Source organism: Triturus cristatus, chromosome 1_2 (assembly GCF_964204655.1).
Source record: "Triturus cristatus chromosome 1_2, aTriCri1.1, whole genome shotgun sequence".
NCBI lineage: Eukaryota > Metazoa > Chordata > Amphibia > Caudata > Salamandridae > Triturus > Triturus cristatus.
In genome coordinates, this window is record NC_140580.1 from 771,272,384 (window position 1) to 771,299,714 (window position 27,331).

The 27,331-nt window shown below is 47.1% G+C and overlaps 1 protein-coding gene across 2 annotated transcripts in view; it reads left to right on the forward strand.

Moving 5' to 3' along the window:
* The window catches only part of FRMPD2 (FERM and PDZ domain containing 2), a 503,133-nt gene that overhangs the window by 214,281 nt on the left and 261,521 nt on the right, over nucleotides 1–27,331 (forward strand). For both annotated transcript variants that reach the window (XM_085608774.1, XM_085608775.1), the window contains exons 24-25: nucleotides 517–602; nucleotides 26,493–26,640. In XM_085608774.1, the coding sequence (XP_085464900.1) occupies nucleotides 517–602; nucleotides 26,493–26,640 (234 nt within the window). The remainder of the gene's footprint in view (nucleotides 1–516; nucleotides 603–26,492; nucleotides 26,641–27,331) is intronic.

Here is a 27,331-nt window from a genome sequence, read left to right on the forward strand (position 1 = left end):
ATTTCCTGGTAGTGAACTAACGCAACAGTCTCTTTTCACTGCAGTAAGGCCTGTCTCTCCCATAGGTTAGCATTGGAGCTACCTTGTAGCATTTTACACGGGTATCTTCCAGTGTTACGCCACTGCAAGGTACACAGGCATAATAATGAAGAAAAGCTGCATCCTGAACTTAGTAGCATTAGTGAGATCAGGCATAGGGGAGAACAGGATCCTACTTTGAGGATTAAAGTGAGAGTGCAGCAGTCTGTAGTAAAGGAGCTATAACCAAACCTACAGCAACACACATCATACCGGAGGAGTGGGTGAGGTGGAGCACCCTGGAGGGAATGCACCAGCACCCATCATGCACCTGCATGTGGAGAGGAGATCTCATCTGTGGTCAGGTGGTTTTCTCATTAGATGCCTTGAGTGAAAGACTACACTTGTCTTTGGAATCTCTAGTGGCTTCTGTGCTGGGGTTCCTGGTGTTCTCTGAATGAAATGTGATATTTGCTGTGTTTCTACCTTTTCTCTCAGGGGACCGTCTCTTGGAGGCCAATGGGTTTAGTTTATGTGGCGTGACGCACAGACAAGCCGTTGAACATCTTCAGAACACATCTAAGGTTTGTGCTATTTCAATTCAAGGTTTTCATCCCTACTGAAGCAAAATGCTATAACAGATAGCTTTTTCCGAACAATTAGACATCATTAAAAATAGATGAGGACCTGTTGTGCTGTAGGCATCCTACAGAGTTGATTAAGGCCAGGGATAGAGAATACATCTTGTGCGTGTAGGGTTTGATTGACTTTTCATATTTATCTATAGGGGCACAGATGTGACGAGAGGTCTACTGTATGGTTGTATGTGGGAGCACGGGGAAGGCACCTTTTTTATTTGTTCAGGATCTTTGAACAGTGGGCTTCTTCATTGAAGAGTCTCTAAAATATTGTAAAATATTCATCTAAGTACCCTAATGTTACCTCATTTGTATGTATGTTATAAATGAAATTTTTACGTATGGCTATGATCACAAGCAGACCTCCATTGGCATGTTTGTAGGAAACTGGTGGAAACCGATTTACATGTATAAAAGCGCAACAATTGTCATGGTTCAATAATGGTTTGGTAATAAGGCTTGTAAATTAACCCATTAAAATAATTGAATGCCTCACTTAGAATTAAGCTCCTCTATTTATTGTTGATAACATTACAAGCGACATACACACCTGGCACAGTTTTGCTGGCCTCGCCGTATGCAGGGTACAGTGACTGTCACTCATTTTTTCTTCCCTGGACCGCCACGCAAAAGCATGGCAGCTCTAGGAAGAGAAAATGCTCAATGACCTCACATGCAACAAGGAGAAACCTGCCTATACGATCAGGGCCAATGTGTTTTTTAGGTCTCGCCTGAGACAGCGCATGCTGTCTCTTCGAGACATTTAGTAAGTGGCTTTTAAAAGTGCCACCAGAGGCTTTTGGTGGCCTAAAGCTTGAGTGCATGTGAGCGTGCACGCCCTCAGCCGCCATCTGCCTTTCTGTCATGGCTCATTAAGCCTCCTCCACCACCTTGCTGTCTGCTCTCACTACCCCCTCCCTTCTCCCCCCTCCCTTCTCCCCCCTCCCTTCTCCCCCTCCCTCCTCGTTAGCTTGTCTCTCTTTGAGGTCGTGTTTAAAATACTACAGAGCAATCTCAAGAGCGTGCCAGTCTTTTTTTTTTATAATTCATCTTCACAACTTTGCGCGCGTGCACTCCCCCCACCCATCCGCTTTCCCAATCTTCTTTCCAAGTGTCTTGTGTCTGAAGACATCAAATTGCTCGGCTGCTTGATTATACAATGCCCTGTTTGCAGTGCACGAATACAGATCTTAATGTCTTCAAAGGGATGAAAGGCTACCTCAGTGCTGCCAGACTTTGAACTTATGACCCTCACGTTTACACAGATGTCGCAGGCCTATGATGGCATGGGCAACACTAGTATTTAACATGCCCTCGCTTTGTGTATGCACATCGATGAACAGCTAAAAAAATGTTTCCATTACCATTGAGCGACACAGTTACATTTGTGCCCCCTTGTCTCTCTCTGAGGGCGTGTTTAAAATACTACAGAGCAATCTCAAGATCGTGCCAGTCTTTTTTTTTTTTTTAAATTCATCTTCACAACTTGAAAGAGCACCGCACAATCAAGCCTGCAGAAAGACGTAATGGAATTGTTATTACATCAAAGCACGATGGCTGTGCACGGAATCATTTATGGAACATTCTCTGCTTTGCATCCTGCAATCAGGATATGCATTTTGGCAATAAGGCAGCGATCAGTAGCTATTTACTCTTCTTCTTTAGCTGTGGAATCGCAGCAAAGGCCCCTAATTAAGGAGAAGCGGGGTAAGCCGCTCAGTGTACCACAGAGCCTCTCAAAGCCTTTCATTTTAAGGAAATGTGGTGTTACCTTACTCAGAAGAACCACTTTTCATATGTTCCGCCGTCGTTGCGCATTCAAAAACAATTATGGCTCAGCTAAGCACGATCTGCCGATTAACTACAGTACCTTAAAAGACTTTTCATTGACAGAATAAAACCTGGCAGCATGTGCGGAAACATTAGCGCTGGCCCTCGTCCTTGTCATAAAACGGGAATTCGGTTAGTGAGAGAATTGGTCATCCTGCATGGAGTGGATGACAACAAATGCGTAAATGTACTTAAACTAATTGCTTTGCTTGGGAACGTGATCAGTAAGAGTAAAATCCACTCCCGACAAAACAATAAAAGCTTAAAACGGATCTTACCGTCATTATGTATCTGAAATGTCACCGGAACTTCAGTAAATGCATTTTGGCAGTGATACCTCTCTCTCTACCTCTCTACCTAGATACCTCTCTTTCTCAACCTCTCTACCTCCTTCCTCAACCTCTCTACTGCTCTACCTCTCTCTCTACCTCGCTCTCTCTACCGCTCTACCTCTCTCTCTACCTCTCTCTCCCTTGCTCTCTCTACCTCTCTCTCTCTACCTCTCTCTCTTTACCTCTCTCTCTCTTTACCTCTCTACCTCTCTCTACCGCTCTCTACCGCTCTCTCTCTACCGCTCTCTCTTCCTCTCTCTCTACCTCTCTCTACCTTTCTGTAACTCGCTACCTCTCGCTCTACCTCTCTACACCTCTCTCTCTACACGCCTCTCTCTACACACCTCTCTCTACCACTCTCTCTCTACCCTTCTCTCTCTACACACCTCTCTCTACACACCTCTCTCAACACCTCTCTCTCTCTCTCTCTCTCTCTCTACACACCTCTCTCTCTCTCTCTCTACACACAACTCTCTCTCTCTCTCTCTCTCTCTCTTTCTCTCCGTACACACCTCTCTCTCTCTCTGTCTCTCTCTCTCTCTCTCTCTCTACACACCTCTCTCCCTTTCTCTACACACCTCTCTCTCTCTCACTACCTCTAAGTGGCAGCCGGAGCCTGATAGCACTGCTTGTTCTTTAAAAAAAAAAAAAAAAAAAGCATTGGCATAGCCAATAGGTCTCGCCTTTGGGGCCTTATAAGTGTTTAACCATGCAACAGTTAATGTTGTTGCACCAAGGATATTGTGCTGCATAACTAAATACTTATAAGGTCCCAAAAGCGAGACCTATTGGCTATGCCAGTGCTTGTTTGTTTTGCTGTAAAACAAACTCCCCCTTCGGAAATCGGTTTTGAGAAAACAAAATGTGGGTACTTGAGCTGGCGCTTAAAATGGCGCCTCTTCGGCAAAGGATCAGACCCTTCAGTGGAACAGATACTCGCCTTAAGGCTGCGTTTATTTGCGCACATTGCTCACGCTGCTGAGCCTTATGTTTTGATGCCGCTCAGGGACCACGGCCGTTCTGCTCCCTCCATCGTCATATGCAGCATTGATTGTCAACACCGAACGCTACTGCAGTGTGGTATTTTCTCTGGATAATTCTGCTAACCTGTGGGTGTGCCTTTAATCTGTGCAATAAAACAACGGAGCATTACCACATGGTGCATTCGGGGTGATGCTACAAATGGGGACATTTAAGCCACACGTTAATCAAAAAGACGCTGTAAGTATCTAAAACGGAATAGCAGGAAACATAGGGTTGACATACATGGTGTTTGCCTCCCTTGTGAGGGCTTTACCATAAACTGCCACTAGAGAACGCTGTCCGTCCAAAATTCTACTTTCAGGCACTATTGCTGTGCCGTTTGTAAATATCTCAGTGGAGGAGTGGCAATATCTAGGGACCTGTGCTGCTATTTCAAACGTTCTTTCGCTTCCCCGTGATTGTTAGACTAACGCGAGTTGCTGTATTCAAACAAGTACGTATTGAAGTCATTCGTGTTTATATCTTGACTTAAATAACTTTTCCTTTCTTTTTTCTGTCTCACTGAGATGTACCCCTTGTATTTGGATATTATCAGTTCATCTGTTACATTCCAATTGATGTTTTCAGGAGCCAGAAATGGTTGTATGTGATTTAATAGAAAAACGATTATCTAGAATGCCATTAATGAGAAACCATTTCGCCTGAACTGTTTAATGGGAATTTTCAAAATGAATAGCCTTTACCATTTCATAGAAACCAATTCATAGAATATATTTTTGTTCCAAATTGGTTTTTGCTTGCTTATTTTAAGAAGGTGTAAATATAACGGTTGCAGATCTTCCTTTCAGGAACAGTTTTGTTGGAGGGATTTATTTCACTGGTTTTCTTCAGGGAACATTTTTTTCAGATTTATGTCTTTTACACTGTGAAACAAGTACTTTGGATGCTTCGAATTCACTACCGTCCCCCAACCGGTAAACTCCATTAATCCCTGATCCCAGGGCCGGCTCTAGGGCTGTGCGAACGGTGCCACTGCACGGGGTGCTGACTTCAAGGGGCGCTGTGTTATCAAATATTTTGTGGATTTAAAAGCACCTGCTGCGGCATTCCTTGCCTCCACAGGATTTCAGGCAACAATAAAAATGTCGATATAACAATGGTGATTAATTGACCTGCTGGAGAGAGATGGAGTTTTGTCTAGTGGAAGTTTTGACTCATCATAAAGTAGCACAGAGGGTTATTATGCCTGCTGCAAAGCATGTGTACCATGCCGATCACAGAAGTGCGTATATTGTACATGGTTCAGTGGGTTACTGCTTTTGTCAGAGAGATCCTTTTGTTACTTGCAATTTATAAATTAAATCCTAGTATAGAAAAGTGAGTTATTAACTCATGATAGCGCTGCATGGAAACTGCAAGATATAGTTTAGAGCGTTATGATTTTCCCCCAGCTTTTCATTATCCTAATGTTGCAAAAAGGGTTCATTTGGGTAGAAATCAGTTTTTTATTATTAAAGACAACACCCAGCCATGGTGACATATTTTAAAATCTGAATTTGTACTTCTTCAGATCAAGTACTCTTAAAATACACTGCCTACCACTATGAATGACACATGACTCTTATACCTTGTAGTCCTCTTTCTGATGTAACATTTCCTGTACACTGATTTACACATGCGCGATTCATTGTCTCTGTGTAACTTGTGTGTGATGTTAAGTGCTCGGACACCCTATACTGGTATGTATAGCGCTATAGAACAAAAGAAAAGCATGTGAGAGAGAGTGGTTATGGAGACTTGAGGGTCACTGTTAAAGGAAGGTAGTGAGGGAATTCATGAAGAAGAAGGTCATTGGGGGGCACCAATAAACATAGTTGCATTGGGTTCCACAAGCGATAAAGCCGGCCCTGCCCGATCCCTCAAGACCCCTAAACACCATCAATTCCTGCCCCCTCTAAAAAAAAACTCACCACACCTAAATGACTCCCATTCCTGAACCCTAAAAGCTCTTTCTACCCTTAAACTTCACCCATTCCAGAAACCCAAAACCCCTCACTACACCTAAATTTCATCCACTCCTGATCCCTAAATTACACCTATCACTGAACCCTAAAACCCCTCACTACCCTTAAACTCCACCCGTTTAGGAACTCTAAAACCCCTTTCTACGCCTAAACCCCACCTATCCTTGACCTCTTAAAACCCATCACCATACCCAATTTCTACCCATCCCTGAACGCTATAAAAAACCCCACTGCCAATAAACACTATCCATCACATGACCCCCCACCACCCCTAAACTCTACCCATCCATGAACCCTACAGACCTCTTTTACAGCTAATCTCCATCCACCCCTGAGTCCTTAAAACCCCTCACAATCCTAAACTCTTCTCAACCCTGAACCTTAAAAACTCTTCATAATCCCAACCTCTACCCACCACTGAACTTTAATAACCCTCCCAGCCCTAAACTCTACCCATCCATGAACCTTAAAACCCCTTAATACCTTTACATTTCATCCATCCCTGATTCCCCAAAACACCTAATACCGCTAAACTCCACTTATCTGTGAACCCTAAAAACCACTCATCACTCCTAAACTCCACCCATTCCTGGTGACTAAAAGCCCTCACCACCACCTAAACCCCACCCATTCCTTAACCCTAAAAAACCCTTTCTATGCTTGAACTCCACCCCTTCCTGACCCCTAAAGCCCCCTTACCACCACCAACCATTACCGATCAATGAACCCAAAAACCCAGAATAGTCCTAAACCCCACCAAAATTTAATATATAATTTTGGATTTTTCCTTAAAATTGATTTTTCATCATATGATTTACTCCAATGTGGTTTCTCAGTTTTTGTTTTTCCATTAATTCACATACATCAGCCAAAAATACACATATCACAATACATCCTGACTATTACTGACCTGCACACGAACAGTGTCTCACTGATGAGTTCCCTCTTTATCTCAAGCTCACTCTAAAGTATGGACCCATATTGCCAGTTTTTTGCCCTGGACATTTTCAAGGGGGCTGGAGCCTTTGGAGGCCGGATTTTAGGAAAGAAGGTTGCTCCTGACGCCTCTTCTCCAGCTTCTCAGGTAATTACAGTAAGCACAGGGGGGCTTCAGGGGAGGGAGTAGAGAGACAAGAGACCATGGAGGAAGGGAGCAGAACTTGTTTGTACATTTTTGTCAGGGCTGCTTTTGGTTCCCAGTCCGGCCTTTCGAAAGTGTACGTAACCAACCTGGAGCACTGATGGCTGCCGGACTCAAATGTGCCTCCCTGGAGGAAGAGTGCAATCAGCCATATTGGAAGATGCTGTGGACCCCACCCTCTGGATTTCTATGAGATAGAAGGCTGGTCCAGGCATTGACAGAGTGTGCCCGATACCTCACGACCATGGGCAGTAGTAACATTGGGCCTGGACAGCAAAGAACCATGCTGAGGATGGTGTGACGCAGTGCTGAAGATGGTGGTGGCCCTTGATTGGGACTAGATGTGCTGTGGCTGAGGGGACGTCCCAATCACTGTGACATGGTCCAGATAAGGGGCACAGACAAAGACAACATTAGTCGATAGTGGATTTCCAGGCTGGCCCCAGAGGGTTGGACAGATGGCTCAGTGAGTTGGGTGGAGGAGCTCGATTGGTGCAGTAAAAAGACACTGAATCAGACGCCATACCTCAAAGAGCTGGGCAGGACAGTTGGAGTTATTTTTTGCATTCCTTATTCGGAAGAGGTAGGAGGCAGCTCGCTCTGTACCACTGGGGCGAGTGGGTGCACCCTGGAAATGGAATGGAGTAGCAGAAAGAGAGACCTGCTGAAGTGGCCGGCATATGTGTCACCTGGCTTCTCATGCTTAAATCTTCTCACAGGACGTTTGGTGCAACCAGCTTCTGGGGGAGTATGTCAAAGCCGATGAGTAGCAGTCCTATATGGTCAACTTCCACCTTGTGCTGATCCAGACACTCTGCTGGAGAACACTTAAAATCATTGGGCCTGGGCACTCTGGTTACCCCTTAAGTGCATACAAAACAGGCAACCTGACTTTAATAGACAGGGTGCTATAAGCAGAGAAGGTGGGTTACCAGGGACACCAAAAAGCGTACCACAGATGCCCCAAACCATACTTACAGACTGACTGATTGCAGATGAAGCCATTATAATGCTGAGTCCTCGCTGAGAGGCAAGTGAGTCCGGGAGTCCCCTACTATTTGGCAGTTTTTAGAGTTAGGTCAAGCCGTGACCACTTACCCTGCCTGAGACCCATTTAACTTTGACAGTCACAGAATATTGTTGTGCCCAAAAGATTAGAGACACACAAAATAGGAGCAGAGGACCACTGGACTCAGGCACATTTGCATCTGTGATTGCTTGATTGTTCACAATCAGAAGTGATCAGGGTGGGGAGCACCTGTGCTGCCTCATAAAGTTAGCAAGGTGGACCACAGTGAAGTAATGCTTAAAACTTTGATGTGCTAGATGATGAAGGAGATTGCACAGAGAGTTGGGTCAGGAGAAATAAGCTACCCATACTGTGCTTTGCAGATGGGTCAGTGGTCCTCCAACTTGACAATTTTCTAGAGCAATGGGCATGGTGGATAGTTCCAGAATCTTGATGGTTGATCGGACCCCATGGCCCTGTACTGAAAATGCCCCTAAGGGCACCATCCCACTTCCTCATAACCACTTAATGAACTCCAAAGATACACTTGTAGATAATGTTGAAATCCTGAAAGCAGCAAGAGAATGGTAGATTGTGCAGTATGAATTTCAGTGCATCATACTATTCCCCGCCTGGACCAGGAAAACTCAACAACTGAGAAAATAATTTGTGGAGACCAAGCATGACATTATGGCAATTAACTTTTTCTAAATACTTATGTACTCAGCAAAACTGAAAGTCATCATCTAAGTGAAATCTTGTGGAAGTGGATTGAGGAGAGACCAGATCTATGGTAGGGAGAGGTTACTCAGAGAAAATAAGAGCACAATAAATATTCTGAACCATCAATCAAGTTAGCATATAGGCAAATAAATCATACGTACAAAGAACTCAGTAAAGTTCTACAGAACATCCAACCAAGGTTTGCCTTCTAAAAGTGAGAAAAAAGTGGGTGATACAACACAGACTTTTTTCCCTTTTATAGAACTTTAGACAAAGGATTTCATACATTCACTGCACAAGTACATGGTTCCAAGGATAAGCACCAATAGGGTAAGAGCAAGAAAAAACATTTACTGCAATCCAGATCTCTATGGGCTCTAGGCTTCCATGTTTCCCCTCACACACTGGTTTCTTTACTATTGGTTATATATTGGGAAATAGTTTAGGTGAGAAACCTAGTGAGGACAAATCTATTGATTATTTTCTTCACTAAGTGGTAGCTTCTCTACCTGTATATTGGACAACAGACGGGTCAATGTTGGAAGTAAAGGGTGGGGTATGGAGGGGAACTGATTTTGGCTTAAGTCAAAGTTCTTCAACATTTATTATCACAATAGACACCTCTGTACTACTGCATACTCTCAGTTCGATAAATGGGTTAAAACTGCCACAATACTGGGGGCACATCTTAAATGCCTCTTTGGAATGTCAGTGAGCAGCGTGGCAGAATAAAGAGGGGTGCAATACTCAGAGCTGCAAAGAGTATAAACCTGATGTCGTCCTTATACATGAAACACATCTTCTTGGTACTAACTGTGAATTTCTAAGCAGATATGGATTCAGCTCAGTCCACCATGTAGGCTTGACTAGCTGTTTATGAAGAGTGGCAGTCCTTCTTAAGCATTGATTACCGATTGAAGTCTCCCACACATAGTCCGATAGATTAGGCAGATGTAGTATGATACTAAGCATGCTCCAGAGGAAATTAATCATGCTATAAAATGTTCATGCCCACCACCACTTTTGGTAGGCTCCCTTCAGCTTACTGTCTCTGTCCTTAGTGAGACAGCACCAGGCCTACAATAATAGAGGGTACTTGAATGGTTTCATGGACACCCTGGTTGACAGAACAGACCCCACATTTCCTCTCCAGCTGAGTAGACACCCACAACATTTGTCACCTATTATGGTTTCATTGATGCCTGCCGCCTATATAATTCTGTGACATTTGCATGCATGTTCCTATTGAGGGTACACATGTCATTCTGCATCAACCATTTATTTTCCATTTTAAGGGATACATTGAGTGACTGATTGTCGTCTATATTTGACCACTTATGGCAGCTCAACAATTGGTGGCTGACCAAAGAATACATAAGGGAGTTGTTGAAGGAAAAAATCTTGCAGAAATTCCTAATTAACTGTGCTACCATTGAATCCCCTTCAGTGCTATGGGAAGGGCTCAAGCCAATGATATCAGGTAGCACATTGAGCTTTACATCTCAGCTTAAGCGGGCCAATACAGTGAAGCTGATCTGGTTTGAAATGGCTGTTGTAGAACTAGAGAATAGAAGATGTTCCAAAACATCAGATACTAATGCCCACACGTTGAACCATGTGAAACTCAGAGACCAAAAAAAGCCTCTTACAGGAGTTAAAAAGAATCTGTCTTGCATCTCAGAATAAATTATTCAAACTGGGGACAAAACTGGCACTTTACTGCACTGGTTGAGAAGGAGGAATGTAGTCATGTGTGAGATCCTGGTTGAGGATGGAAAGTTTATAATGGAATCAATGGTGATCATCTTGGCGTTATTGGAGACTGTAAGACTATAGGGAAAATAATTTACAAAATGAGTGGTCTGACATCATAACAACTTTTCCTACAACTAGACTTTCTGAGACAGAATGCCATGCCCTTTGTCAGAGCACTGTTCTTAGAGGAGATTTCCAAATCCACGAGTGTTAGACCTGACATCCTTGGCGTGGGTTTTTCCCCTATCTTTCGCCTCTGTTACCTGGATTTTTGATGCTGTGCTGGATTTCGTTTTTGCTGGTTTAGATGCTTTGGACACTCTGCCACTGCTAATCAGTGCCAGAGTGTAAGTGCTCCCTGTGTAAAATGTCATATTGATTGGATATACCTGATTGGCATATTTGTATCGCCCTGAAGTCCCTAGTAAAGTGCACTGTGTGTGCCAGGGCTGGTGATGACAGATGCTACTAGTGGGACTGCAGCGCTGATTGCGCCACCCACATGAGTAGCCCTAAAATGGTGTCTCAGACCTGCCGCCGCAGGCCTGCCTGCAGTCCCCGGACTGCCATGTCACCCTGGTCAGTGTCCCCACCGACTAGGCCTAACCCTTCCCTTTTTGTGCACATCAGTCATCCCTCTGGAAGGCCCGAGGTACCCCCCTGGGTAGGGTGCAGTGTATGTAAGAGGTAGAGCATGTACTAGTGCAGGTACCATGCTCTGGTAGTGAACCGTGGCCATTTTGTGTGTTCACTGCTGCAAGGTTATCTTGCTCCATAGGCTAACATGGGGGAGGCTGGTGCCAATGGCTATCCGCCTATCTTCTCATAGGAACAAGATAAGACATGAGTGTTTGATATCCCTGAGCTCAGCATTTAATAACACATCTTTTAGGAGAGGTTGTTTTTAAACCCTGAGTTGGAGAATAGTACTTTTTAGAGAGTAGCTGTTCTCTTGTCTGACCCTTCTGTGTGCCTGGGCATGCTTGTGGATTGACTGTCTGGCTTGAGAGTGACAGGGGCTGGGGATCCCCCAGGAGGCTGGCTGAGTCGGCCCTCTTTGTTTGTTGTGACGCTTTTCGCCCTAAGTGGGATGGGTATTCCCAGACGTGGGACCCGTGCTCACTACGCCACTGGAGTCAAGCTATCCTGGCTGATGACGGCTGATAGCCAGAAACCGGTCCTAGGATGCTTGATTCCGGTCCAGGGAAGACATGGCTTGGCAGTTCGGGCTGGACTGTTCCCATGAGGCACAGGGTCAAGACTGATTTGCATATGGCCATGTCTGAACTGGGGTGGCGTAGTGGGCAAAAAAACGATGGATTTAACCCAGATCTCTTGACTGGGGGAGAATGTCTGCATTGTCAGCATTCCGTCCATCATTTGTTTGTTGTAACGCTTTTCGCCCTAAGTGGGATGGGTATTCCCAGACGTGGGACCCGTGCTCACTACGCCACTGGAGTCAAGCTATCCTGGCTGATGACGGCTGATAGCCAGAAACCGGTCCTAGGATGCTTGATTCCGGTCCAGGGAAGACATGGCTTGGCAGTTCGGGCTGGACTGTTCCCATGAGGCACACGGTCAAGACTGATTTGCATATGGCCATGTCTGAACTGGGGTGGCGTAGTGGGCAAAAAAACGATGGATTTAACCCAGATCTCTTGACTGGGGGAGAATGTCTGCATTGTCAGCATTCCGTCCATCATTTGTTTGTTGTAACGCTTTTCGCCCTAAGTGGGATTGGTATTCCCAGACGTGGGACCCGTGCTCACTACGCCACTGGAGTCAAGCTATCCTGGCTGATGACGGCTGATAGCCGGAAACCGGTCCTAGGATGCTTGATTCCGGTCCAGGGAAGACATGGCTTGGCAGTTCGGGCTGGACTGTTCCCATGAGGCACAGCGTCAAGACTGATTTGCATATGGCCATGTCTGAACTGGGGTGGCGTAGTGGGCAAAAAAATGATGGATTTAACCCAGATCTCTTGACTGGGGGAGAATGTCTGCATTGTCAGCATTCCGTCCATCATTTGTTTGTTGTAACGCTTTTCGCCCTAAGTGGGATGGGTATTCCCAGACGTGGGACCCGTGCTCACTACGCCACTGGAGTCAAGCTATCCTGGCTGATGACGGCTGATAGCCAGAAACCGGTCCTAGGATGCTTGATTCCGGTCCAGGGAAGACATGGCTTGGCAGTTCGGGCTGGACTGTTCCCATGAGGCACAGGGTCAAGACTGATTTGCATATGGCCATGTCTGAACTGGGGTGGCGTAGTGGGCAAAAAAACGATGGATTTAACCCAGATCTCTTGACTGGGGGAGAATGTCTGCATTGTCAGCATTCCGTCCATCATTTGTTTGTTGTAACGCTTTTCGCCCTAAGTGGGATGGGTATTCCCAGACGTGGGACCCGTGCTCACTACGCCACTGGAGTCAAGCTATCCTGGCTGATGACGGCTGATAGCCAGAAACCGGTCCTAGGATGCTTGATTCCGGTCCAGGGAAGACATGGCTTGGCAGTTCGAGCTGGACTGTTCCCATGAGGCACAGGGTCAAGACTGATTTGCATATGGCCATGTCTGAACTGGGGTGGCGTAGTGGGCAAAAAAACGATGGATTTAACCCAGATCTCTTGACTGGGGGAGAATGTCTGCATTGTCAGCATTCCGTCCATCATTTGTTTGTTGTAACGCTTTTCGCCCTAAGTGGGATGGGTATTCCCAGACGTGGGACCCGTGCTCACTACGCCACTGGAGTCAAGCTATCCTGGCTGATGACGGCTGATAGCCAGAAACCGGTCCTAGGATGCTTGATTCCGGTCCAGGGAAGACATGGCTTGGCAGTTCGGGCTGGACTGTTCCCATGAGGCACAGGGTCAAGACTGATTTGCATATGGCCATGTCTGAACTGGGGTGGCGTAGTGGGCAAAAAAACGATGGATTTAACCCAGATCTCTTGACTGGGGGAGAATGTCTGCATTGTCAGCATTCCATCCATCATTTGTTTGTTGTAACGCTTTTCGCCCTAAGTGGGATGGGTATTCCCAGACGTGGGACCCGTGCTCACTACGCCACTGGAGTCAAGCTATCCTGGCTGATGACGGCTGATAGCCAGAAACCGGTCCTAGGATGCTTGATTCCGGTCCAGGGAAGACATGGCTTGGCAGTTCGGGCTGGACTGTTCCCATGAGGCACAGGGTCAAGACTGATTTGCATATGGCCATGTCTGAACTGGGGTGGCGCAGTGGGCAAAAAAACGATGGATTTAACCCAGATCTCTTGACTGGGGGAGAATGTCTGCATTGTCAGCATTCCGTCCATCATTTGTTTGTTGTAACGCTTTTTGCCCTAAGTGGGATGGGTATTCCCAGACGTGGGACCCGTGCTCACTACGCCACTGGAGTCAAGCTATCCTGGCTGATGACGGCTGATAGCCAGAAACCGGTCCTAGGATGCTTGATTCCGGTCCAGGGAAGACATGGCTTGGCAGTTCGGGCTGGACTGTTCCCATGAGGCACAGGGTCAAGACTGATTTGCATATGGCCATGTCTGAACTGGGGTGGCGTAGTGGGCAAAAAAACGATGGATTTAACCCAGATCTCTTGACTGGGGGAGAATGTCTGCATTGTCAGCATTCCGTCCATCATTTGTTTGTTGTAACGCTTTTCGCCCTAAGTGGGATGGGTATTCCCAGACGTGGGACCCGTGCTCACTACGCCACTGGAGTCAAGCTATCCTGGCTGATGACGGCTGATAGCCAGAAACCGGTCCTAGGATGCTTGATTCCGGTCCAGGGAAGACATGGCTTGGCAGTTCGGGCTGGACTGTTCCCATGAGGCACAGGGTCAAGACTGATTTGCATATGGCCATGTCTGAACTGGGGTGGCGTAGTGGGCAAAAAAACGATGGATTTAACCCAGATCTCTTGACTGGGGGAGAATGTCTGCATTGTCAGCATTCCGTCCATCATTTGTTTGTTGTAACGCTTTTCGCCCTAAGTGGGATGGGTATTCCCAGACGTGGGACCCGTGCTCACTACGCCACTGGAGTCAAGCTATCCTGGCTGATGACGGCTGATAGCCAGAAACCGGTCCTAGGATGCTTGATTCCGGTCCAGGGAAGACATGGCTTGGCAGTTCGGGCTGGACTGTTCCCATGAGGCACAGGGTCAAGACTGATTTGCATATGGCCTTGTCTGAACTGGGGTGGCGTAGTGGGCAAAAAAACGATGGATTTAACCCAGATCTCTTGACTGGGGGAGAATGTCTGCATTGTCAGCATTCCATCCATCATTTGTTTGTTGTAACGCTTTTCGCCCTAAGTGGGATGGGTATTCCCAGACGTGGGACCCGTGCTCACTACGCCACTGGAGTCAAGCTATCCTGGCTGATGACGGCTGATAGCCAGAAACCGGTCCTAGGATGCTTGATTCCGGTTCAGGGAAGACATGGCTTGGCAGTTCGGGCTGGACTGTTCCCATGAGGCACAGGGTCAAGACTGATTTGCATATGGCCATGTCTGAACTGGGGTGGCGTAGTGGGCAAAAAAACGATGGATTTAACCCAGATCTCTTGACTGGGGGAGAATGTCTGCATTGTCAGCATTCCGTCCATCATTTGTTTGTTGTAACGCTTTTTGCCCTAAATGGGATGGGTATTCCCAGACGTGGGACCCGTGCTCACTACGCCACTGGAGTCAAGCTATCCTGGCTGATGACGGCTGATAGCCAGAAATCGGTCCTAGGATGCTTGATTCCGGTCCAGGGAAGACATGGCTTGGCAGTTCGGGCTGGACTGTTCCCATGAGGCACAGGGTCAAGACTGATTTGCATATGGCCATGTCTGAACTGGGGTGGCGTAGTGGGCAAAAAAACGATGGATTTAACCCAGATCTCTTGACTGGGGGAGAATGTCTGCATTGTCAGCATTCCGTCCATCATTTGTTTGTTGTAACGCTTTTCGCCCTAAGTGGGATGGGTATTCCCAGACGTGGGACCCGTGCTCACTACGCCACTGGAGTCAAGCTATCCTGGCTGATGACGGCTGATAGCCAGAAACTGGTCCTAGGATGCTTGATTCCGGTCCAGGGAAGACATGGCTTGGCAGTTCTGGCTGGACTGTTCCCATGAGGCACAGGGTCAAGACTGATTTGCATATGGCCATGTCTGAACTGGGGTGGCGTAGTGGGCAAAAAAACGATGGATTTAACCCAGATCTCTTGACTGGGGGAGAATGTCTGCATTGTCAGCATTCCGTCCATCATTTGTTTGTTGTAACGCTTTTCGCCCTAAGTGGGATGGGTATTCCCAGACGTGGGACCCGTGCTCACTACGCCACTGGAGTCAAGCTATCCTGGCTGATGACGGCTGATAGCCAGAAACCGGTCCTAGGATGCTTGATTCCGGTCCAGGGAAGACATGGCTTGGCAGTTCGGGCTGGACTGTTCCCATGAGGCACAGGGTCAAGACTGATTTGCATATGGCCATGTCTGAACTGGGGTGGCGTAGTGGGCAAAAAAACGATGGATTTAACCCAGATCTCTTGACTGGGGGAGAATGTCTGCATTGTCAGCATTCCGTCCATCATTTGTTTGTTGTAACGCTTTTCGCCCTAAGTGGGATGGGTTTTCCCAGACGTGGGACCCGTGCTCACTACGCCACTGGAGTCAAGCTATCCTGGCTGATGACGGCTGATAGCCAGAAACCGGTCCTAGGATGCTTGATTCCGGTCCAGGGAAGACATGGCTTGGCAGTTCGGGCTGGACTGTTCCCATGAGGCACAGGGTCAAGACTGATTTGCATATGGCCATGTCTGAACTGGGGTGGCGTAGTGGGCAAAAAAACGATGGATTTAACCCAGATCTCTTGACTGGGGGAGAATGTCTGCATTGTCAGCATTCCGTCCATCATTTGTTTGTTGTAACGCTTTTCGCCCTAAGTGGGATGGGTATTCCCAGACGTGGGACCCGTGCTCACTACGCCACTGGAGTCAAGCTATCCTGGCTGATGACGGCTGATAGCCAGAAACCGGTCCTAGGATGCTTGATTCCGGTCCAGGGAAGACATGGCTTGGCAGTTCGGGCTGGACTGTTCCCATGAGGCACAGGGTCAAGACTGATTTGCATATGGCCATGTCTGAACTGGGGTGGCGTAGTGGGCAAAAAAACGATGGATTTAACCCAGATCTCTTGACTGGGGGAGAATGTCTGCATTGTCAGCATTCCGTCCATCATTTGTTTGTTGTAACGCTTTTCGCCCTAAGTGGGATGGGTATTCCCAGACGTGGGACCCGTGCTCACTACGCCACTGGAGTCAAGCTATCCTGGCTGATGACGGCTGATAGCCAGAAACCGGTCCTAGGATGCTTGATTCCGGTCCAGGGAAGACATGGCTTGGCAGTTCGGGCTGGACTGTTCCCATGAGGCACAGGGTCAAGACTGATTTGCATATGGCCATGGCTGAACTGGGGTGGCGTAGTGGGCAAAAAAACGATGGATTTAACCCAGATCTCTTGACTGGGGGAGAATGTCTGCATTGTCAGCATTCCGTCCATCATTTGTTTGTTGTAACGCTTTTCGCCCTAAGTGGGATGGGTATTCCCAGACGTGGGACCCGTGCTCACTACGCCACTGGAGTCAAGCTATCCTGGCTGATGACGGCTGATAGCCAGAAACCGGTCCTAGGATGCTTGATTCCGGTCCAGGGAAGACATGGCTTGCATGGCTTGGCAGTTCGGGCTGGACTGTTCCCATGAGGCACAGGGTCAAGACTGATTTGCATATGGCCATGTCTGAACTGGGGTGGCGTAGTGGGCAAAAAAAAAAAAAAAAAACGATGGATTTAACCCAGATCTCTTGACTGGGGGAGAATGTCTGCATTGTCAGCATTCCGTCCATCATTTGTTTGTTGTAACGCTCTGCTGAATGGCGACATTTGCAAGGAGAGTGGAGGGAGGAGATAGCACCTGGGAGTGAATAGGGCTGTGCCTGCCTGCCACACTGCTGGCTCCACCTCCTGCTGGGCGGCTGACGACTCTGCCCCTCACTCTGAAACGAAAGCAGAAGCCAGGAAAACAAAATGCTCCAGCAACACCCAGAACTGGATCAGACCGGGCTCAGGACCCACTTGCACAAAGACTTCAAAGACTTTTAGGGGTATAAGTACAAGACCCCTGACAACAGATTTTCAGATTCTACAATCAAGAGGAACCTCTGCTGAAAGACGGACTGCTGAAGAACTGAAGGAAGATTGCCTTGCTGTGTGCTCTAAGGGCTGACCTGTTCTGCTGTGCAACTGAAGCTGAGGAGGAGAAGGAGCCTTGCTGTGTGCTGTGGCCCTACCTACTTGACCTAACAAGACTTTGCTGTGTGCTGTGTCTTCAACTCTGAATCTCCAAGGGCCTGAGAAGAGCTGGCCTCCTGTTTGCAACCCAGGGATAGAAAGGTTGCCAAGACTTTAAAGACTCTGCTGTGTCCCATCTGGGCTGCTGTGTGCTGCGAGGACCGTGGACTGTTCTACCAAGCTTCTAAACATCTGCCCCGGGAAGTGTGCTGGCTGCTCTCTGTTTTGCTGGAGAGTGCCGCGCTGATTCTGGCCTGACACAGGTTGCCGCATTGTGAAGACCGACGTGCTCATCGGCACGTGTATTGCTGTGGCCGCAGGATTGAGGGCGCCCCCGTGCTAACTAGGCCGCTGTACGGCTTGGCGGCATCACGATCGACCCGCTGACACAGGGCGCCGTGAAATATTCTGCCCGCGATACACCGCCGCGACCCGGGGGCCTGAAACCGATCAAGAGCTGCACTTCCCCGCTCTGCGAAGCCGCGAGGAGGCTGCGACCTGATTGGTTGCTGACCGGAGGCTTGGCTGGAGGAGCCGCGCTGCGAGTGGCTGACTCCGGTGACGTCGACATCATCACTGGGGGCTCGTCGAGGGAGCCGCGACCGGATTGGTCCATCGCTCGGGAGCTGTGAAAGCCCTGCACCACGCAGCCTGAGAGGAGCGCTTTAGTTCTAAGAGGCACCGCTGGAGGAACGTGAACATTTAACTACAGGAAGCCTACGAACGTATTCCTTTTCTTTGAATACGAAGTCCCACGAGAGACTAGAGACTATCTTTTTACGCTCCTAACAACCTAAAGAAAAGATTGATGTGCAACGCTATGATAATTGATTTCCACTGCTGAAACTAGATAAAGTTATATTTTTGATATACTTACCTGTGTGGTCTACGTTTGTGGTGTACTAGGGGGGTCATTGTAGCTGTTAAGTGCGAATACCTTACACATTGCCTTGGGGATAAGCCTGACTGCTCGAGCCAAGCTACCTAGAGGGTGAGCAGGGGTTATCTACCGTGTGTGTCCCTGTACCCTGACTAGAAGCAAGGGTCCCTATTTGGTCTAAGGTACTTACCTCTGCCAACTAGAGACCCCCAGATCTAACAACGAGCCAAATCCACAAAGTGAAAACTCAAGGCCCAGACAGGTTCCTAGAGGAATTTTATAAGCACTTTTTATGATTGCTTAACAAGCCTCACTCCACTTGCTAAATTCCTCACTTTAGGAAGAGGTCCTCCCGTTAAACATGTGAAGTGTTTATGACTATGCCTCTAAACCTGGGAAGCATGGCAAATTGGTGTGACTCCTACAGGCCTATCTTGCTTATTAACTCAGATGCCAAACTCCTAGCTAAGATGCTGGAATTATATTTAATTAGAATGTTCACCCAGTAAGAATGCTCACTTTCACCTCTCCTTTTCACACTGAAGGTTTTAGCCACAGCAGGAAAAAAATCACAGAGATGAGGAAGTGATGGTATTTAGATGAAACACAAAGGCAAAGTGTTTTTATATACTAATGGTTTTCTCCTCGATCTAGGTCACCACCCACACTTAGGTCCAAGGGTAGAGCAGATTCTAATTATATTCAACTTGTTCTCAGACCTTACAGTCACGTGTGCCAAATCCAAAATCTTTGTGTTTCAACGAAGAGCGGACATGACAAAATGGGCCTCTTGCTCTTCTTGGAGAGTACCTCATGGTAACTTCAGATACCTAGGCGTCCACATTCCAAAGGACCACACTTAAGTTTGGGTGGATAACACCCTTCCCATGTCTGGCGGGCTGGATTGAGACCTACTACCTTGAAAGCCCTGATCCCTTTTTTTTAGTGAGGAGAGTTTGTTTAATGAAAATGTTAGTCTTTCCAAAAGCCAAAAGCCTTTCACATTATCCAGGACTTTCACTTTAAAATTCCACACTCTTTTATTAAACGCATCACCTCCCTACTGGGTATGATACCAATAGGGAAATAAAACACAAGGGATGTCAAAGTCTAAATCACAAAGTCACAAATTATAGAGGTCAGTAGAGATAAACTTGCCTGACTCTTTCCAGAAACTTAGTCCAGCATGGCAAACAGAGTTTTGGACCCATATGGGTCATGACCAGCACTATGCCCATTTTGCCCTTAGGGAGATTGCCATATCAGCTAGATATTTGCTCCTTCAAGTTAAATACTTACACTGGGCAATGAATATAGCAAATGCACAGAGACTCTTCTACCTGTGTCAGATCTCACACAGAAGAGGGTCACTTTCTTCAAACAGTCTGGGATTTTAGGAGAATTTACGGTATTTCGGGTGGCGGTGGAAAATACACTTTTTAAGATTTTAGATCATCAGATGACCCTTATTCTTCATATTGTGTTTGTTAAACATCCTGTAAGATCTGTGTCACAGTATATAGAAGAGGTCCGATTTTGGAGTAGAAGTAGTCCTAGTAAAAGGAGACACCCTGGCCAAATGGATGGGTGAAAAACCCCACAAGATTTGGGACAATTGGCTGCAGTATTGGGGCCCATCTGTGATGGACATCTCTTAAGAACATATGTTCTTGTCAGTATTACACAGTATGTAATCTTGTCAGCTTTGTGCTTTATAAGTTTGCTTTTGTTCTCTGTTCTAAATACTAAGTGCCAATAGAATGTTTCCTAAAAAAGGAAAGCAAAAACTTGAAGCTAAGCCATCTGTAGTGTGGACACACTCTAACCAGCACCGTTGTTTCTCAGGTGGGTACCTTGGTTTTATTATCTCTTGGTTTGCTTCTGGTTTCCCATCAAGGCACCATCACCTTTTGCCCCTTTTGCTAGATGACTGTGATTGGCAGAAATCAGCTCCATCTTGATATTAGACTCAGACATAGCCTCCATTAAATAGGTCAAAGATTTGAACAGGGGAAATTATACCAAATTCATTTTTGCTGTTTCCTAATTTAGCAAAGACTAAGGGCCTGTTTCAGATGTTGGCAGACAGAGTTTACTCTGTTGGGGTGGTGGAGGACAGTACCGTTAACCTCCCAAGGGTCCTCCACCAGTCAACTTTAGAGTTGTCCTATGTCCCTCTGAAGAACTGTCAACATTGACAGATACTGCCGTCATACTAAAGCAAACCAAAGTGGGACTTCCTTTTTGAAAAAAAACCAAATTCTCATAAAGCTTTTTTCCCTGTCTGTAACTGCTATGTTTTTCCTGACAATTACAGACAGGAAATAAAAGGGATTACACCATCCACCCTTATTAGGGTGGACTGTGTAATGTCACTACTCTGTCAGGCCATGGAAGGAAGTATTTAGTCAACAGAACCAATGAGGGCTCCGTCGCCAGAATACTTATGGCCCATCTGACACTAAATGAGTCAGGCGGACCGAGGGTTTGGTGGGCAATGGAGTACATTGTTTGCAAAACTCTAAATGAGGTCCTACATGTGGAGACATTGCCAAAAGGAAGAGCTGGTGAAGAACATTGCACCCCAATGTGCCATTTTGAACTCTACATTGTCTATCCTTGTGATTACTGTGTTCCCTTGGGTCTTAGCTGCCATTCTTCCTCTTACTTAGTCCCTGACTAGGGGTTGCATGGTACTGGTGGTGTGCAAACTCTGCACAAGTAGTTACTGTTATCATGTGTTAATACCCCAGCAGCATAGTTAAACCCCTTGGGTGGGTAATAACTGTGCAGACGCATACAGTATTGCACACAATATTCCCAAATTCAAGAGGTTTAGCATACACATACATTATGTGTCCTGAGCAGGTGACAAATGTGAGCAGGGGCTTCTGTGTGAGGTGGGGGTGAGAGAGCAGGGCCAAGAGTGTAGGGGAAGGAAGGGGAAGAATGGTTACGTCGGGTAGGAGATTTGCATGATCCCTGCTTGCCAGACTTGGTCGGGTTCCTACACCTGGTTGCTGTTGACTTTAATTTCCAGCCAATAAAATCAGGTCCAGTGTTCCCACACTCAGAAAAACTGGGTGCAGGAACACCAGGCAAGTTGTCAAACAATTAATCAGGGGTTTATAGACCGTGGCTACTTACCCGTGAGGGTCTCAAGGTGCTGTGGGGGGGGGCTGCTGATCCGTCAGGGTGCTGGGGTTCAGTCGAAGAGCCAGGTCTTGAGATCCTTCCTGAATAGGGTCAGCAACGGGGAATGCCTGAGGTGGAGAGGCAGGGTGTTCATCTAGCTCTGGGCTTGTGGATCCGTGGGATGGGAGCCAGTGCCAGTTGAGCGGAGCCATGGTGTCTGGCGGGTATGTTTAATGAAACGCAGTGCAGTGGAGGATGTTGAGGACCAGCCTGGCTGCTGCGTTTTGAACGTTCTGTAGTTTCCTGAGGAGTTTCTAGGTGATGCCAGCATAGAGTGCTTTGCCGTAGTTGAGTCTGCTGGTGATGAGTGTGTAGGTGACCATCTTTCTGGATGTGATGAGGATCCATCTGAATGTCTTTTGAAGCAGGCTGAGCATGTAGAAGCATGATGAGATGGTTCATTGTGAGCGAGGAGTCCAGTATGATGCTAGGTTACTTGCTTGGTCAATGGGGTTTTTTCAATGCGGCGGGCCACCAGGAGTCGTCCCATGCTGAGGGGCTGGGTCCCAAGAGGAGTACTGCGGTTTTGTCTGAATTCAGTTTGAGGGGGTGGGTCCTAAGAGGAGTACTGCGGTTTTGTCTGAATTCAGTTTGAGGCAACTGTCTTTCATCCAGGTGGCAACTGCCTTCATCCTGCTTTGCAAGTTGGCTCTGGCGGCTGTGGGTTTGTTGGTGAGGGAGGGGATCAGCTGGGTGCCATCGGCATAGGAGACAATGTTGAGTCTGTGGTTCCTGATGATGGCAGCAAGGGGGGCCATGTAGATGTTGAAGAGGGTGCAGCTCAGGGAAGAGCACTCTGCATCTGATCTCTGTGGGTTCTGAGAGGTACGGAGGTAGTCTGACTCGCTGTGTTTGGCCGGTGAGGAAGGAGTGGATTTAGTCCAGGTCCTTGTCGTGGATGCAGGTGTCGTGGAGTCTCGTGATGAGGGTGCGGTGGGAGATGGTATCAAAGGCGGCTGAGAGGTCCAGCAGGATGAGGGCTGCAGTTTTGCCCTGGTCGAGGAGGGAGCAGATGTTGTGGGTGGTGGCGAGGAGTGCAATCTCTGTGCTGTGTTTGCTTCAAAAGCAGGATTGGTAGATGGCCAGGACAGAGTTCACTTCGATGAACTCGGAGAGTTGGGCATTGATATCATTCTCGAAGACCATGTCTGAGAAGGGAAGCAGTAAGATGGGTCTGAAGTTCTTGAGGTCTATCGGGCCGGTGAATGGCTACTTCAGAAGGGGATTGATCTCGACGTGTTTCCAGTCGTCAATGAAGGTGGTGGTCTCGATGGAGCAGTTGATGCTGCGTCGAAGCTTGGGGCGATGGAGGTGGCTGCTCTATGGAAGATGTAGTGCGGGCAAGGGCCTGAGGAGGCTAAGGAGTGGATGCTCTTCATGGTCTTGAGTGTGTCATCTATGGTGAGCAGGATCCAATTGAGCAGAATCTGTTGGGGTGCAGCTTGGTTGGGTGCAGTGGTGTCGGGCGTGGTGAAAGGGTCTTGGGTGTCGAAACTGTCGATGATCAGCCTGATCTTGAGGTGGCAGAAGGTGCCGAATTTGTTGTAGAGGTATTGGGAGGGTGGGACGTCTATGGTCTCGCTGTTGGGCCTGGCAAATTCCTTAACGATGGAGAAGAGTTCTTTGCTGTTGTGTGCGTTGCCGTTGATTCTGTCATGGAGGGCCATTTTCTTTGTGGTTTTGAGGAGGAGGTGGTGTGCGGTGATGGCGGTTCTAAAGTTTGCATGGGTTTCTGGGGTTTTGTTGTTCCTCCATCTCTTCTCGAGTTCTCTGCAGGTGTGTCTGGACTCGTGGAAGGTGGGAGTGAACCAGCTGGCTTTCACAGAGTCGAGGACAAGTAGCTTCATAAATATCCTCATTAATACGCAGGAGCGCATAATATCTGGACCCATTACCCCTTCAATCTCCGAAGGCTTTCATGGAGTGTTGCTTGTCAGGTGCCTTCTTAGGGGTGCCAGAGTGTTGGACAGTTGAAGATTCATCAGTGGAGATTGCGTGCTGAGGGGTTAGCATCTGTTGATGTTGCGGTGTGGAAGTCCGCAGAGGGTGGTGTTGGGGTTGGTCTCGATGTGGAATTGGAGGTGTTCCATGGTTGTTGGGTCGTCCGAGTGGGTGGTCAGGTGGAGGGTGTTCTTGTGGATAATGGCGATGCCTCCTCCTGGATCGATGGATGCGATCCTTGTGGGTAATTTTGTAACTATTGGGGATGGCGGTGGTGATGTCCGGGTCAGAGCTGGGGTTAATCCAGGTTTCCGCGAGGAAAGTGATGTCGGGAGGGACAAAGGAAAGGAGGTCTCAGATTTCTGTGGCGTGTTTATGGAGGGAGCGCATGTTGAGGAGAATACAGCTGAGCCGGTCTGGTGCGCTGTTGGTTGGCTGGGTGGCGAGAGGACCTGGAGTGTGGAGGTGGGCGAGGGTGTAGCTGCAGTTTCGGCAGGAGAAAGGTCCTTGGGTGTCCTTCGGTGACACGAGGTGGCATGGCGTCCTGTGTTGTGGGCGAGGAGGGTGCTGGCTTCATAATGGGGGAAGGTCCGAGAACCAGGGTCCATGGTGCTGGGCGCAGACAGGATTGCCTTTGGAGAACCAGCGTCGCGGCCGCCATTAAGTAGTGTGCTGGGGCTGGACAGCTGCAAGGTGGGAAACGCAGAGAGCGGGAAAGTGTCAGTGGAGTGGGGTGGAGCTGTGAGGGATTGCAGGGGCAAAAGCAGCAAAATGGGAAAAGAAAAGTGCAAAAGGAGAGAAGAAAAGTGCATAAGGAAAAAGGTAGAATCAAAAAGGCTGAAGAAAGCAGACCAGGGGAGAGAGAGGACAGCCCAGCAGCAGAGCAGTGATGCTCTACCACTAGACCATCAGGGATGAGGCGCAGGCGGGGGCCTCGAACTCCTGACCAGAGTGTCAGCAGCAGCTACCAGGCAAAGCTGTACAGGGAAGGAAGCAGTCCACTAATAAGGTCAGTGGATCAATTAGAGTGGAATTCCACAACAGAATTTCACACAGCCCAAATCATACTCAGGACCTTACAAGTACCTAGACATTATATGGACCTGGAGAGATTCCTGTCTGAGAATGCACCTCAGTCGACCTTGGACCACCTTTTTGGACGTCGTAATATTGCTGCTTCTTGTCTCATAGCAGGTTGACTAGTTACTTTTATGTAGTGCTCCACTTAAAAGGCAAACCTCTTCTCACACACCATTGGTCTTTTGCAGTGCCCAAGTACGTCCTTTATTCTGAGTGCCAGGTGGCAATTAAAAGCTAGTTGCTAATGGTGTGTGCTCCAAATCACATTTATACCTGTAGATATTACCTGGGTGAATTTGCAGTGGAAACAGGTTTTAATGGAGGAAATGTGTGCGTTTCAGGTGTGATAAAACAGATACTGCAGGTTATCCCCTTTTCCGATCTGAAATCAATAAGGAGTGGTAAGAGATTTTCAACAGGGCGGTTTTACCGCATGGTATTCCTTGAAGACTCAGGCTTTAAAACACAATAGAGGAAATATGTGGATTTCAGGTGTCGTGAAACTGCTTCTGCACTTCTGCAAGTTATCCCTATTCTGACCTGAAAATCTGAATGGAGCATTAGAAGCTTTCCCCCACGGTTTTAATGGAGGAAATGTTTGGATTTTAGGTGCGGTAAAACAGCTTCTACAGTCCCCTATTTTCTGACCTGAAAATCCATAAGAAGCAGGTGGAGATTTGCCTCAGAGTGTTTTTACTGAATTATATTCCCATGGGACTCAGAATGAAGTTCTGTTATTCATAGAGAGAGCTGTAGCTGTTTGCCAACCTAAAGAAAATCCTAAAAAATTAATACATACATACATACAAAGAGGAGCTTTGAGCCACCCTTAATCATCCAATGGTCTGTTCAGCTGGCATTCACATTGTGCTTGTACCCACCACAGCATACATCACAGGGCTGTGGATCAGCCAACTTCAGCAACAGGGTCTCTTGCACTGTGAGTGGCACATTTTGGCCAATCACATGAGAACATCAACCTAAAAAAGTAGTGTATTTCAGTTTAATGGTTGGCAGCCAATACCTTACTTCGGCAATGTTTTTCTTTTATTTCTCTAGACTTTTAATTTTCATTAGTCATCCATGGTATCCATGTTGTTATCATCCATGGTGTCTTTAGGCTACAGTAATTCAAATTGAATAATATCTTTTCTTTGAACCAATAAGAATTGTATTTTCCTGTAATGTGCACTAAATCCAAAAAGGATATCTATACCTTTTCAAAGTAGGACATTCTCTAATAGTGCTTAGGGTCTGTGGGATGTTTCTTCCATAGAGTTGAGTGCCTGAGAGATCATCCTTTCAATCTGTATCACTCTGAGGTATTAATCTATAGATTGCTTAGAGTCAGGGTGATGTTTTCCTCTAGTGTGACAGATCTGTGGATCCTTTTTTCAAAGACTCTACAATCTGTGAAATCATTCTTCTGGAGTTCAAGGAGTATTTAGAAATATGTACCTGTATTTTAAGATCTGTGGGATCGTTCTCATATCATGAATAGTGTCTGTGTACTTTCTCCCCAATAGTGAAGGGGGTCTCATAGTTGAAAGCTACCTTCCTTATGCTGCTTGGAGAGCCTACACACTGTCATTTCCCCCTGGTATTTCAGGTGGTGAAGCTAGTCCTGGAACGGAGAGAAGACTCTGGAGTTTCCAACAGCAGTCCAGCTGCTGACGCCAAGGTGGAGAACTCAGATGCTCGCCCTGTAGGAACTATCCGTCCTGGCACTTCCGCGTGCCTCGCATTTGTTACAAAGGGTAAGACCGGTGCTCCAGCTTGTGAGCAAATTTGAACAAAGTCTGGCACCTCTAGGTGCTCGAAGATATTCTTTCAGTTCTCTCAGAGTCATGTACGTAAAACTGCTAATCTTCTCTATCACTAACCTCTTCATTTACTGTCCAGATAGCCACCTCACACAACAGCTTGCTTTCCCGAAGCCTTTGATATTGACGGATGAATTTATAACTCCCCTGATAACTTCAAATGAGTCATATTATCACCACCTTACTCATACCTTCACAACATTCCTGTAGCTATCACATTCACATAATCAACACATTTCTAGCATGTTCTTGTTTAGATCTTCACCCCATTTCTGTCCTCATCCCATTCATATGTTTACCCATTCCTAAACTCATCTCATTTGCATCTTCCCACCACACAACTTCACTGATATACGTACGGATATTATCCTCCTGCAAGTCATACGTTATCCTCGTTCACCATGTTTCTATCCTCACCCCAGTAACATAACCCCCTTTTTTACATTCTCACCACATTATGCCCTCATCATGTCTCTATTTGAACTTCTTTCATCTTGTGCATATCCCGATCAAATTCATATTGTCATTGGCAATGGTATAGTGTCTCTGATTCTAACACTTTTGTCACAAGGAATAATGGGGCATATGTACTAGAAACTGGCAGAGCGTGGTACTACGCCAAAAT